At 35.0% G+C, this 14863-nt stretch overlaps 2 protein-coding genes across 2 annotated transcripts in view; both read right to left on the bottom strand.

Annotated features, from left to right (window-relative positions):
• Positions 1–6: 6 nt before the first annotated feature.
• Positions 7–1508, bottom strand: LOC120625539 (DNA polymerase epsilon subunit 4). Its single transcript, XM_039892587.1, has 2 exons — positions 1115–1508; positions 7–402 (listed from the first exon to the last, which is right to left on the bottom strand). The coding sequence occupies exons 1-2, from the start codon at positions 1421–1423 to the stop codon at positions 259–261; spliced, it is 453 nt and encodes a 150-aa protein (XP_039748521.1). The 5' UTR covers positions 1424–1508; the 3' UTR covers positions 7–258.
• A 1572-nt stretch (positions 1509–3080) lies between these two features.
• Positions 3081–14863, bottom strand: part of LOC120625833 — a 66795-nt gene continuing 55012 nt past the window's right edge. The window contains exons 2-4 of the mRNA XM_039893068.1: positions 13794–13852; positions 5770–5970; positions 3081–4575 (exon numbers count right to left, since the gene is read on the bottom strand). Coding sequence (XP_039749002.1) covers positions 4384–4575; positions 5770–5970; positions 13794–13852 — 452 coding nt within the window. The 3' untranslated portion in view covers positions 3081–4383. The remainder of the gene's footprint in view (positions 4576–5769; positions 5971–13793; positions 13853–14863) is intronic.

Here is a 14863-nt window from a genome sequence, read left to right as displayed (position 1 = left end):
GCATGCGTTCATGCCCTGTGAAGTGTTGGTCAGTTTTAGAACTTAGAACATGTTGCAGCCCTGTGTCCATAAACCAGAAGTGTAGGTATCAAGCCTCATTTGCCTGAACTAACATCGGCAACCACACCCTTCAGACCAGAAAACAGCATTGCAATAATGCTAGGCAGCAGAAATGCATGGGGGTCTTATTTCCCCGGACAAGCTCAGGCACAAAGAGCTATACTATTGCTAAAAAATTATTTAATTTACATTTACTATTTAAAAGTCCATAGCACCCTCCAAAAAACAAAGGCAGTCTACTTTGTTGATGACAACGTCGAGATCCTTCTTTGCTATTGTTTTCCTCTTTTGTTGAGCTGTGTATGTGTAAGTTTCTTTGGCAATTGTCTCTAGGAATAGTTCCTGGAAAACAATATATTTCCAAATAAATATTCAGGGCAAAACAACAGCAGTTGTTTGTCAGTTGGTTCTTGTTAAGTTACTTCTTGGAAGTATTGTTTCAGCATTAAATGTATATAGACTTGCACTTAGCTACAATCACACCATAAGAATGATGATGATGATGATGCTGACTAGAGAGGAGCATTCTTGCCTAGATGTGTATTCCTTCTTTATGTATACATATTAAAAGCAAAGTGCTTTTAATATGTATCCATAGGATACTGTTTATCCAGATAAGTTTGGTTCAGGAGGCTAAAATAGTATCCCGTAATTATATCAGCTGTCAAGATATAAAATTTGCACTGCAACAGGGAATAGGAGCAGCTTTCCATCTGTGTATATTACACATATGTGTCCATGCTTGGAAAGTCATAAAACTGTTGTTCACATTTTGTCCTCTCGCTGGGAAGTAAAATGTCTCTTGTGCATGCTAGCTGTGCAGAGTAACATTCCCGGGAGATATAAAATAATACGCTTTTTTCTTATGCACGGATTCACAGCAAATCTTGCAAATTATAGCTTGCATCTTGGAGATAGGATACTTTTCGTTCCGGAAAAACTACTTTATTCCTAGAGTTCTAAACGGACAAAACGCGGGCGAAATCGCGAGAAAAAGTTTGTTTAGTATATTAACGAAATCGCAGATAGGACGTAGAAGTAATTAGGTACTTACCGTAGCTTTCGTTACTAAAAAAACTGCTTCAGCGTTTACAACACTGACGTCCGGATCCAATTTCATAATATTCTTTATCCGCGCTAAAGGAAGTTTAGTAGTTCTTAAAACTTCTGGCTTATTTGCACCCTGTATAACCAATTTCCTCTCTGCAACTTGGTCTTCGGAATTCAAAATTTCGGAATCCTGAACTGCCGACAACTCCGATTCTATTATATCCGTTCGTTGGTAATCGGTTTCGAGGTAATGATCCGTGTCTTCTACAACATCAGATATATCTAACTCCGTATAATTCTCTTCTTCAGACATATTTCAAAAGAAATACAAAGTTGATAATAATAAATACCTAAGTTTAACGCGCGGCAAATTTTTACTTTTATTATGACATTGACTGTTGACACTTAACAGGCTGACTACTGACAGACTACAGTGTTTGTTTTTTATTTTTGCCCATACGAAAAAGGCAAAGGTATATCACCGTACAGCCATAAACTACATATATTTATGATAATATAATGTTATGTGACGTTTGACTATAATATCTATCCGAAGCTCTGAGGCTTTTCGTTCTAGGAGTTTTGAGCCAATTTAACGCCTAAATACATGACTTGACGAGATTATTTTTTAAATTATTATGATTAAAATATGCACTGACCTCTAATGAAATAAAAATAGAGACAATGGGGCTAAGGTTAATATTAGCAATAGCAATTTTATCTATTATCAACTAAAGAAGCTGTGAAAATACTCGAACAAGAACATACTTAAAGTTTTTCTTTAAATCTATTAATTTATCATTTAATAATCTATGATATTTATCTACTATTAGGAGCCAGAGAAGATGTTGTACTCAGAATTATCCGAGGAGAACAGTTAGTCATGCGTTCCTATCACCATTCTTCTAAATACTAAGTTACAGTTAAACTTGAGTTTTACGTCAGCACTTTAGCTTTTGAATTTAAGGATAAAATAATTTCTGTATGGTAGGTACATGCCGTTTTGTATGTAAAACTCGTTGCTCTCATATTTAGGGTGTAAATTATATGTTAGCACAGTAGAACATGAAAATAATAAAGTTAAAAATGAAAAAAAATATATTACCTGTAGTAACTTATATTTATATACTACGGTTCCCTGGGACTAAGTCCTCGTGCAACTTTTGATATTAGTTTATCATAAAAACTGGCTTCCATTCTTCTACATAAAATACCACCACCGCGACGCATTGCCCGTTGGCGCTAAATATTACCCACTTCGTTTGCTCGGCTGTAGTTGTAGCGTGCTTTAAAATAGCTTCTCTATATTATAACATTCCTCAGGAATTAGTCTATTAAATGCAACAAAGATCTAAATCGGATTGGTAGGTACTTAGTAATTACTGTGCTAAGTGCGTTCTTCTTAAGAAACTGTCGGTCTAACCTCCTTGGGGGTGGATTTTTAATAAATACAGTATAAATCTTTCGTACCATTTTAATTGCCAACCTAAATGGCAATTTTATAGATAATTAGCTTGAAAAAGACACATACAAACAAATAAAAAAAATTACTTACAGAGATATGTATGGTAGATAATTTAATAATAAAAATAATAATAGGTTTCCAATAATGAAGAGGAATTATGAGGATTGATTTCAATAAAAACTTAAATAAATTGTAATAAAATATAATTATCAGTTCGTGTTGAGTATAAAACAACATTAACATACATTCCTGTTTATTATTTACATTTTCTAAGAATAACAATGAAAATATTATATTTTAATGCTATTATTATATAAGTATGTAATCTAATTTTACTGTACAAATGTCAAAAAAAAGATATCGTTTTATTTATAATTTTTAACCATTTCATTTAATTTTAACACAATTAAAAATCAAACCTTTGCAAAATATTAAAACATTGTAGCCTCAAAGACATTCATTTCATTAAAAAATGCAATTTGACACAAATTGGATAAAAGGCACAAAGTTAACAATATTTCGTGATCACATTTCTAATTTAAGTATTTCATAAATTTATTATTTTATAATTATTTATCATTTTTATTTGCCTATATAACTTTTTTACACAAAAACTTTTTTGACCACAAAACTATCTTATACCAATCAATCATGCACACAAAAAATAACGATTCTATTGACCATACTAAAATTCAATCCATCTCTTTCCATTGCTTTGTTAAATTAAGGAAATGACAGTATTTTGAAGTTCTGCCATATTTACTCAGTTTACTTTTTGTTTGGCTATAGTGAAATGTAAAATTTAGAGTCATAACAATATAATTCTAGATAAAGGCACATACCTACTTAATCATGCAATATAACGCATTCTTCCTTCCATCAACAGTTCGATACTCTTTGGAGTTATTTTATTTATTATGAATATTAAAAGAACATATTTTACTTTAAAACATTGCATTCTATTGAAATATTATTTTTAATAAATTCATTTGTAAAAAAAAATACTATGTATACGTTCTACCATTCATTAAATATCTTGGCCTATGAAATAAACATGAGCAAAAAAAAAGAACATAATCTTTCATGTAGGACCAACACATAAAACCGGCTAAGGACGTGGATTGGGTCGCATCGGTATCTGCCTGGGTCTAATCACAAGACTCTCGATCGAACGCGCACTTCTTGTAAACGCTAAGTTCACATGGTTTGACTCAGCAATTTAACCTTTCATGTGTCTTTGGAACCACTCACGACAATTAGGCAGGTAGGTATAGCTTGAGAAGCGTTAAGGAAAGTTTGTGACATATATTTGTCTAATAAATAATCTATCAGTGCCTGCCAGTCTTTTTACGTCTATCACTTGATCAAGACACGCGATAGCGTGTCAGCCAAGTTCAAGCACAAAGAAAGGAACTAGCGACGCAGTATTAAAGTTTACCTTTGTTATACTAGAGGCCTATTTTACAATCGCCTAATAAGCTTTTCGGTCTTTATTCAACATTTATGAGCTTGTTTGACTTTTAGCGCACTAAGTCCATGCAATGGCTGGTCCATAACACATTGAAGTTTCATTGATCTAGATTTTAGAGTAGATTTTCTATGTACCCGTAAAGATATGTTAAGACATTTATTTTTGTAAGCACTGTGTAAGTTATTCACATTAACGAAATAACGATCAAGTAGATGAAAAATAACTCTTCCCTACTGATTTTCAGCGATATTTAAATTCAGATATTTACTTTTCTAATTGATCCACAGAGAGTAATATATTATGCCTTCGAAACCATCTAATTGAACATAAGTTAATGTCAATTTAAACACAAAAGTTTCTTCCAAAAGGGTCGTTTGCTCGATATAACTGGCAGCCCCGCCAAGATGGCGGCGTCGAAAGCGTCTTTCAGCTGTCTCCTCGTTTTCGCGGAGGTCTCAACATAGACGGCGTTTATTTTTGCTGCCAGGGCCCTCGCCTCCACTTCTGTGACCGCGTGCTCGCCACGGGCCTGGAAAGAAACAAGTCTAAATTGAAACACTGGCCTTGAAACATTTTTTATGGCAGGAGGATAAAATTGTCGTAAAAATTAAATAATGTCGAACGAGGATAAACTTTTCCTCTCCCTCGGTGGCCGTGCTTTGGCAGGTGGACAAGTTAATTATATCCCTTGTCAGTGGATATAGTTAATGGAGGGGATATTTTTTTTGTCTCCTGCCCATTCTAGCCCTGCTGGTGATATCAGATGGTAACGGGCTCATCTATAAGGGGTACGAAAGTTATACTAAACCCAGGGACCGTACCGGAACGCTAGATCGCTTGGCGGCACGTTTGGCGGTAGTGTGTTAACTAGCCATTGCCGAAGCCAGACCAGACCAGATACAATTCAGTAATTCACTCATAACACCACAGTGCTCACTACCAGTCAACAAGGAGGTCGTCATTTTATAAGAAAGTAAAAAGGCGTAAAAGGATAAAATCCTCCTCCGGTACCAGTTATGTGAAAATGGGGTCGGCAGCGCTTTTGTGCATACATGAAGTGCACGCCACTGGAGCTCGTAAACCTTATTTTAGTTATAAAACAATAAAAGCATCGCCGAACGTTGACTGAGTATTATTATAACTTATATCTAATATTTTGAACGTTACGCCCGCATTGTCAAACAGTCATAAATCTAGCGTGTAATAGATTTAGATAAGAACATATTGCAATCGAGAGTACATTTTTAAATTATGTCGAAATTATAAAAAGCAGACAAAGCTATATTACATTAAAATAAATTGTTTTTTAATTTAATTTAATAACACATATGATAAAATTTTATAAAATATATGTATGACCCAGTATATGTATGACTCAGTATAATGTCCTTTGAAAAATAATTATTGACGATAAACGGATGGTAGCGGGGCAAGTTCTGTGACTTTTTTTAGCTACTTTTTAAAAACCATCATTTTTTTTTTATATTTAAGTGCTCACAGAGGCTTAACTCGTTAAAGTCCTCCTACCCACATTGAAGCCGTGTGCACGTATTAATCTTTAAATGCCTCTCTCTGTCCTATAAAAAAGAACGGTATAAGACAAAAACTTGAAACCGAAATGTTTGGAACTTCCTGCAAAAGACATAATGGCTGTTATAATGATGATGATAAGAAAGAAAGCCAGTTCTAATTTTTGCAAACAATTTAATTAAAAAGTACTCACTCTTAAAGCTTGTATCGTACGTCCATCAAGCGCCAAATCACTTTGGGTCCCCACAAGGACCAGAGGGGCGTTTACACCGGCGACTGCTCGCGTCCACCGCTCGGCAACGGACCGGAATGTCTCCGGTCGCACCACGGAGAAACACAGCATGAGCACGTCAGTACCCGGGTAGCAGAGGGCTCGGAGCTCAGACATTGAGTCCTGAAAAAGATTAACGCAAATTCTACACTAACTTTTCCAAGTTATTTAAGCAATTAAAATTGCTTGAACGGTGAAGGAAAACATCGCGAGGAAACCTACATGCCTGAGAGTTATCTATAATAAATTCTCAAAGGCGTGGAGACTACCAATCCGCACTGCGCTGCCCCAGCGTAACGGACTACGGCCTAAACACTTCTCATTGTGGGACATGACCCGTGCCCTGGAGTGGGCCGTTAATGGGTAAATATGTGATGAAAAAATCACATACAATGATACAAATGTGTCTTAATAATTTATTTTTTATTTATTTATTAATATAATAATTATCACCTAAATATTCAATAAATACTATCTCGTAAATAAATCATTGATTTATTACCAAATTAGTGCTAATAACTCACTTTTAGTCCACATTTTGTGTGGCCGTGATCCTAATAATCTATGAGATTATGTATATTAAAGTAGGACAAAAATCGGTAGAATGATAAAACGAAAAGATCGTTTTAAAGCAAATATAAAAATAAAAAAACATGGTATGCAATGTATATCAAGATCTCGATTTAATTTGACTGTGAAACGAGAAAGAGCGCGTAAATTTTTTTTCACTAAGTATTAAGTAAATGATTTATCACTAATAATTCACTTTTATGTGACACTTTGTAAGTAACAAATTGGTGATTATTCTTACTTGGAATTGGTACCTACTGTCCTTGTGCATATATTGTAAAGCAGAGAAGGAAAAGTAGCAACAGTCCCAGAAAATGTTATTTATTGGTGAGGTTACATACAATTTTGCTGACAGAATAATTGAATTATGAACCGTTTTCCTTTATTTTGTAAATCATTGTAAACCTAAGGGACAATATAAGTTTAATAGGTTACGGAAGTCTAATGGCAACCACGTAGTTTACAGACTTGGTTCAGAATAATAATACAATTGAATAATAGATTGAACTACAAGGAATAAAGGAAATATGGTTCTTTTCAAGATTAAGCTCCATTTTAAACATCTACAGCTAGAAAACGAGAGAAGGAGATAAAAAGTGTCCTACTCTACGTGATCAAATAAAAGAAAATTACAGACATAGCTGAATAAATTGCAAAGAGGGTGCAAAGGACGAAGTAGGTAGTAGGCTCGGTGGACAGATAGATAGTAACCATTTTGTCGAGATGGTTTGGCTTGGACCATTTTTTGGCATACATACATACATTTATTGGGTAAGAAAGCTTAGGACTTTTTTTTTAAATAATAATAATAATAATTGTTTATTGTTCAATAAAACATAGGTACAAGTTACATCTGCACAATAGGTGTAACTTATATTATTGTTATAATTTACAAGGATACACAGAAATCATCTGTCCCTAAGCTAGTTATAAACCTGTGTTATAGGCGTTATTTTTTATGATTATCAGTTTAACACAAGCTAAAACCTAGTACTCTTTTAGAGTAACGGGTAGCCTAAAAACCTTGGAATGAAGAGATCCCTAAAAAATATCATATCAATCAGTGAAAGTCCATCAGACGAATATCTTATAAATACATATAAGTCCGTCGACGTCGAGTTATTTTTAACAGCGCATCATAAAAATACACACAGCATAACCCAAATATAACTTAAAGGTTTATCAGACCATTTAGTATTGAAGTGCTAACACAATAGGTCCACAGCCCATGGTAGAAAGTTCCATAGAGAATGAACAAAACGAACCTTCGTTTTCCTGTGCCACATAAATCGGAAGTGGTTGCACAATATCGATAACACATTAAAATTTATTCGTATAATCAAACTTTACGACACAGTTATGATTCTTATAGCGTGTAATGACAGATTTGAATATTCAAATCTGCATAATGTTACGTAATTCACAATGGAATGTTAAATCATACATTTTATTATTTTGCATTCTTGGTTTAAAAACAATCGCCGTTGCTTAAATAATGATTGGCTAAAGAAATGCTTTCCTATTTTAATACTTCTTAGAAGAGTCCTGATAATGGATAACCGTATAAATAACTCTACTAATGGTAAAAATGGTCTCTAAAATGGTATTTCTTTCCATAGTAAATGACGAGCGAACTTGAAACAAGATATTGGCGATGTACCTTGTACCCAGTTGGCACAGATATGATATGATATGAAATACTTTAAAGTTTAAAAAAAACCGACTTCAACATACGTCAGGAACTAAAAAGCAAAAAAAAATTTTGCTACGGTGGCTTACATTATTGTTGATTTTTATAACAGCTCTTATATATGGGACAATAAATGGGACCGCCTGGAAAGTATGCCCTTTAAAAAAAAAGGAATTTTTAAATCGGTTCAGGCGTCTTCGAGTAGTCGGAGTAACATACATAAAAAGATTCCGACGAATTGAGAACCTCCTACTTTTTGAAGCCATAAACAAGAATTGAATTGAGTTGGTGATTCAGTGGTTAGCATCAGAGTCACGAGATGTTCGGTTTAGAGGACCAGCTGAAAAAATTTAGTTTTTCTGTCGATAAATTCTCAGATGTTAGATATTAGCCTGGCGTTAAGAAATTTACGTTGTTCGTCGTTGATTTGAAGGGCTCATATCACCAAGATATACTGTGAAGTCTAAAATAATGGAGTTTAAATAATGATTGATATACTTACTCCCGAAATATTTCATTGAATGTTTTTAAATTCTTTCTTGGAGAGAATATCAAGTTTTCTATTTGAAGGGCCATTATCACAAAGATATACTTTAAAGCCTAACCTATGATGGAGTTTAAATAATGATTGATATACTTACCCCCGAAATATTTAGTTGAATGTTTTTAAATTATTTGATGGAGAGAATATAAAGTTTTCTATTTGGAGAACACATTATCACCAAGATATAATGTGAAGCCTAACCTATAGTAAATTTTACATAATGATTATAGACGACGAGATATACGAGATATATTCCCGAAATATTTAATTGAATATTTTAAAAACCTTTATTGGAGTTAATATTTAGTCACCAAGATATAATAATGTGAAGCTCTCTCAAACGTAAATTTTTGATGTTGGAAAAGAGCAACTGCTGAGTTTCTTGCCGGCTTCTTCTCGGTAGAATCTGCCTTCCGAACCGGCGGTAGAGTCACTACACACGGACAGACTTGACGTTTCAAAAGTGCTTGTATTAGGCCTACTTGAAATAAATGAATTTTGAATTTTGAATTCAAACCTATATTGGAGCATGGAGGTCGTCTAAGGTGCAATTCAAATCACTCTACTATGATAGAGTAGGCAAGGGCGATGATAATGTTTACACACTGATTAACATATTCCCGAAATATTGAATGGAATGTTTTAAAATTCTTTATTGGAAAGAATATTTAAAAGTATTTAATGTTGTAGTAGATAAATGTATTTTAATTATTATTTCAGCAGAAATCAAAGAAGCAATGCGGTAAACATTAATTATTGGATATGATTACTGGGCTCGATTTGAAAGTGTTAGCGTCCACACTGATTTTATCTGTTACTTCATGAGATAAGTGCCGCTTGTCGGCTAAGTAATAACTCTCTAATTTACACTAAGAATTTATAAACACCAGTTATTTTCACTCCTATGTTGAATATCATGATATGAAATAGTGGTTTGTTGTTTGTTGTTGGTAACAGAATACAAAAAAAAAAAACTTATACTAACTGTCGCAGTCCCTTTAGCTTTGATTTATGTCTTATTTTCTGTAGATTTTAAAATTTCAATATGTTGATGAACATAATTTTATAAACTGGTGCTTAAAATATCAATTATTCAACAGTTCACTGTTGAACTAAAGGCGTGGCGCGACCCTCCCGGGTGGCCCATAATCACGCTGGTCAGACGGAAAGGTGATCGTTGTAGAAGACAAAGTAGCACAAGACGCTGCTGCCCATTCTCAGTTATATTTCCTTAGTCGCCTCGTACCAGGAGGCGTTGTGACAACTATTCTGTTATATTGTTACCACACGGCAATGAAATTTAGCTCATATTATGTACATTGCATACTGATATAGGATAGCTATTTAAGCTCGTAATCATCATCACATAAACCCTTTAACGGCCGGCCATCATTACAGAGCACGGGTCTCACAGTGAGAAGGGGTAAGGCTGTCGTCCACCACGCTGGCCCAGTGCGGATTGGTGGACTCCACACACATTTGAGAACATTCTGTAGAACTCTCAGGCATGCAGGTTTCCTCACGGAGATTTTTCTTCACCGTTAAAGCAAGTGATATTTTAGTTACTTAAAACGCACATAACGTAGAAAAGTTAGAGGTGCTGGGATTCGAACTCGGACCCCCGAAAGTGAAGTCGAGCTCGTACTCGCTATCACCGCTTTAAGCTTGTAATACATAGACAGAAAATTTGATTGTTTTTGTGTTGTCTCCTATGCATCCCTGATACGTATATTATCACACCTAATCCCTACTTTATCACTTATACAAATACGACAGGCTACTTGTAAGCGGGCCGCCCAGCTCTCATCTCGCGCAAAATAGAATATTATAAAGGTTGTAAAGTGCAAATTGATGATGAAAAAGCCATAAACAAGAATTGTTTCAAGTGTTTATGAACTACTTAGCCTAACCTACCTATTATTAATAAATGAATTAAGAATTTAAGTTTAAAAATATTAATTTTATTTAGCTCTTAACTTTGAGACTAATTTTTCGCGTATATTTAAAATACTTCCATATTTTATTCAAGTGTAATACTTAACACTTCCTATTGTTAGTTGGCAACACATTTGCATTTATGGTACGTCGTAAAGCTAACTTTCACGCCTTAGGTAACCCTTTATGAGTTTCTTAAAACCTATCTTTGCATTTAATGACTCAAATGTCGCAAATGTCGTAACAGATTGTCTAAGGATTACCAGTATTTTTTTTTATAAATAGAAGAGAATGAATGCGGGGAGAAATAAATGATTTAATATATTATGAGACTTTAATTAAAAATTTAATGATGTTAGTTAATTGTTTAAATAAATAAAGCAAAATCTAGCCCGGCGAAGCGAGCTGGGTACGCTAGTTACTACTATAAAAGAAAACGTGGTGTACTTATGTTATACTAATAGACTCATAATCAGACAACAAAGTTTCACTCAACATTAAAATTTGAGATTTTTGTACAATTGAATCAATTAAATCACCGGAATGAGAAAAGTGTACACAGTCGAACCTTATAGCTGGGTGTCGGTTTTTGTGACGGTGTGCGCGCGCATCGTGCCAAAAGAAGCACAACTTCAAAAACCAATGTTTCAGGTTATATCTAAATTACTAAGAACTCGCTTGTATCACCCTGTATATTTGTATGCTGTTCGACGTTTCGTTTTATCAAACGGATTTAAACGTACAAATAAACGAAATAAATATCACATTTCTTAGATAACGCTATCTTCTTCATCTGATTAAGTTAAAAGGTCGTTTGAAACAGTTTTAAGTCAACGGCCAAGTCATAATATACTTAGTTCTTAATTAAGACCACACAAGTCAGTAGTTCGTATTTTTAACTTTGTTAGCTAAGTAATCGTTTATTCCTGCCTAACGATAGGTGTCAGATTAACAAACCCTACGATACTCTAACCAAAGCTGTGATAGCACAGTGGGTAGGAGCTCGACTTCTCTTTCGGGGGGCAGAGTTCGAATTCCAGCACGCACCTCTAAGGGCGTGGACCCATCACCACGGCGCGGCATCGCCACCGTGTAGCGGTGCGGCGCCGTCACCGCAAAACGATGCCGTGTGCGGTGCCCCGTGCCTGCTCACTTCAGCAACAATCTCCAAACATGTACTCAAGTTTTTTACTTCAGTTTTTGTCTAGATATGAACCGCCAAAGACGTATTTTTCTCCTTTTATTGTTAAGACGACGCGACGTATGAAGAAAAAACAGAACCAAAGAAAATATTGGGTAAATCTATTATGTGAGTGGGTGAATCCATACGTTTTAATAATGAACCATAACTGAGGACTTTTTAAGAGCAAATATGATGCGCTGAAAATATGTGGTAATGATAAATTTATTGAATTAGTAAAGTTTTTGAGAACTACTAACCAAGATAGCACCTCGTATACAAAACTTGACGCCGCGGCACGACGTCGCGTCGTGTTGTTTCATGGCGCCGCACTGCGCCGTGGTGATGTGTCAACGCCCTTACTTTTCTAAGTTATGTGCGTTTGAAGTAATTAAAATATCACTTGCTTTAACGGTAAACGAAAACATCGGGAGGAAACCTGCATGCCTGAATAATGTTCTCAAAGTTGTGTGGAGTCCGCCAATCCGCACTGGGCCAGCGTGGTGGACGGCCTTAACCCCTTCTCATTTTGGGCGAAGACCCGTGCCCTGTAGTGGGCCGGTAATGGGTTGATATGATGATGATGACCAAATATAAAGGAGAGCGGGCAGCAGCGTCCTCCGTGCACTACTACCATCTACTCCGATCAGGCGATCACCATCCCCTCTGCGCAGAAGCGTGGTGATTACGTTTAAACCCAGAAGTGGATATTAGAGGCTACTATTGAATCTTTTATAAATTTAAAATGCATATAAAAATTCCAATTCCTCCAACTCCAATTCCAATACCTCCAAGTGTAGGTAAAAACACTAATAAAAATAATAAAATTACTGTTGACTCAAACAAAATACAATAGATTTATTTGGTTTCATTATTTCTATATTAACTAAACGTGGTAAAATTTATTCAATAAATACGACTTTATAGCGTAAACGAAAGTTCACACCAAATTGATTTTCTCGCTGAATATAATAATAATAATAATAACAATTTTTATTTGCTTAGAAGTACAATGTTTTTTCTAAAATTTCCCTGGACAAACCCCAAACTGGGATATCCCGTGTCTTGGGGGTCAGTGTCTTCCCATATGTGCATCGAGATTAGAGAAAAAACAAAAAAAAGAGAGAATACATATTTGGAAGTTTACTTTATCAACATACAATTTAATATGTGTATAAGTGTGTGTGTGTGTGTGTTTGTGTGTGTGTGTGTGTGTGTGCGCGTGTGCGTGCGTGTGTGTGTGTGTGTGTGTGGATGAGTGTGGATGTTTGAATGAATTATATTTTCGTAAGCGTATGTTTGGTAAGTGATTATTACTCTTACTCAATTAAAGCCTTTTTCCGTTCGGCATAAAATGTATAATACATTATCATCTAATATCAAGCACAACCCTTGTTGGCTGTACAGATGTTAACAGTTAGGTAGTCCATTGTATGTACAGGTAGAGAAACTGTGGGAAACGTGAGGTTTGTCATTGCAAATCGAAAGAAGTGGGGGATTTAATCGAAAAGAAGCAACAATGGCGTGCACGTGCTGTTTTTTGATGGGAACACAATATGCCATCGTTCACGGCAGATGGGGGAAGCAGGTGATGAACGCAATGGCTACCTGCAACGTGACTAGTACAAACATGCACGTTTTAATGTTTAGGACTAAGTAAATGTTGTGCATAAAGTCTCACAAATAATAAAAAAATATATATTGTATTGACTTAACGAAGATATATAAAAAAAAGAATATCTAGCCCCAAAGTAAGCGTAGCTTGTGTTATAGGTACTAAAATGACTGATGAATATTTTTTAATGAATAATATACATAGATACTTATAATTTACATATAAACAACCAGATACTGAACAACAGTCATGTTCATCACACAAACATTTTCCAGTTGTGGGAATCGAACCCACGGCCTTGGACTCAGAAAGCAGGATCGCTGCCCCCTGCGCCAATCGGCCAATAAAAATTAAGATATATACTGGGGATAAGTGCAGTACTTAAATAATGAAAAAATTAAGCTATTATTACCTGCCCCGCAGTATCACAGATTTCTACGCAGACTGGCCGATCATCAACGTCCACCACAACTGGAACAAAGAAAATAAAATTTTAGCTTCATTTAGTTAAGTATCTTACCGGTTTCATCTCGGTGGATTCTGCTTTCCGAACTGATGGGAGAGCCACTACCTACAGATCAAGACACACGGTAGTGTGTTAGCCAAGTTCTATAGAGTTGACGTTTTAAAAGGGCTTATAATATTAGGCCTAAGTAGATATTTTTTTCTCTATCATTTACTAAGATTACTTAAAATCCAATTTTCAAAATACAGTGTTGAAGAACGTGGGGATAGGACTTGGAATAATACTATTTTTCACTTTTTACATTTGACATATAATCGAGCAGAGTTTCCCCCTACAACTACTTGATACAGAATTAATGTTTGAGAAGGTAATGCTTCTACTTTTATACGGCTCAGGTACCGTTTACAATGTTGACAACAAAACGAACCAATAATAATATTTTACGATATTAGTTTCCGGTAAGTTATTTCACAAAATATATTGTTATTATTGTATTTGTAAAACATTAATTATTTACACAAGTATTATTACGAATTATATAAAGCAAAATAGAACTATTAAAGCAATCCTTTATTAATGTATCTTGTAGTGACGTTACATCATGTTTATGGCGTAGCGTAGGTATCAGCCAGGGGGAGCAACCGCTAACAACAGTGTTTTATCTTTTCCAATGGGTTTTGATATAACTGCCACAGCCCTAACAGTTTAGACGCTACCAATTTAAAATGTATCAACCATTTGCACGTGACATCGCAGTGAAGGGCTAACTTGTAGTGAAAAAATAATCACTTATAATACCGTTTTGTAGTGAAAAAATAATCACTTATAATAGTCGTCATTTGTTTGCAACGAACCTATCGGGAAATGCCAGATAATTTTGAAGCTCGTGTGGTATTCGGGGGATTATTTTTCCGTCCCAAATGTCGGCCAATAGAATTGCACCATGAGACGAAATGTACAGTTAACAAATAAGAATTTCATAATGAATAAATATAGCAAAATATATATAGCAACTA

Source organism: Pararge aegeria, chromosome 8, assembly GCF_905163445.1.
Source record: "Pararge aegeria chromosome 8, ilParAegt1.1, whole genome shotgun sequence".
NCBI classification, from domain to species: domain Eukaryota; kingdom Metazoa; phylum Arthropoda; class Insecta; order Lepidoptera; family Nymphalidae; genus Pararge; species Pararge aegeria.
Note: the sequence above shows the minus strand (reverse complement) of the source record. Positions and strands in the feature narration are given on the sequence as shown.

Coding starts and splice junctions, on each gene's coding strand:
- LOC120625539 (XM_039892587.1), bottom strand. CDS start 1,423: ATGTCTGAAGAAGAGAATTATACGGAGTTAGATATATCTGATGTTGTA. Junction 403..1,114: donor TTTTAGTAACGAAAGCTACG/GTAAGTACCTAA, acceptor ATTGTTTTCCAG/GAACTATTCCTAGAGACAAT.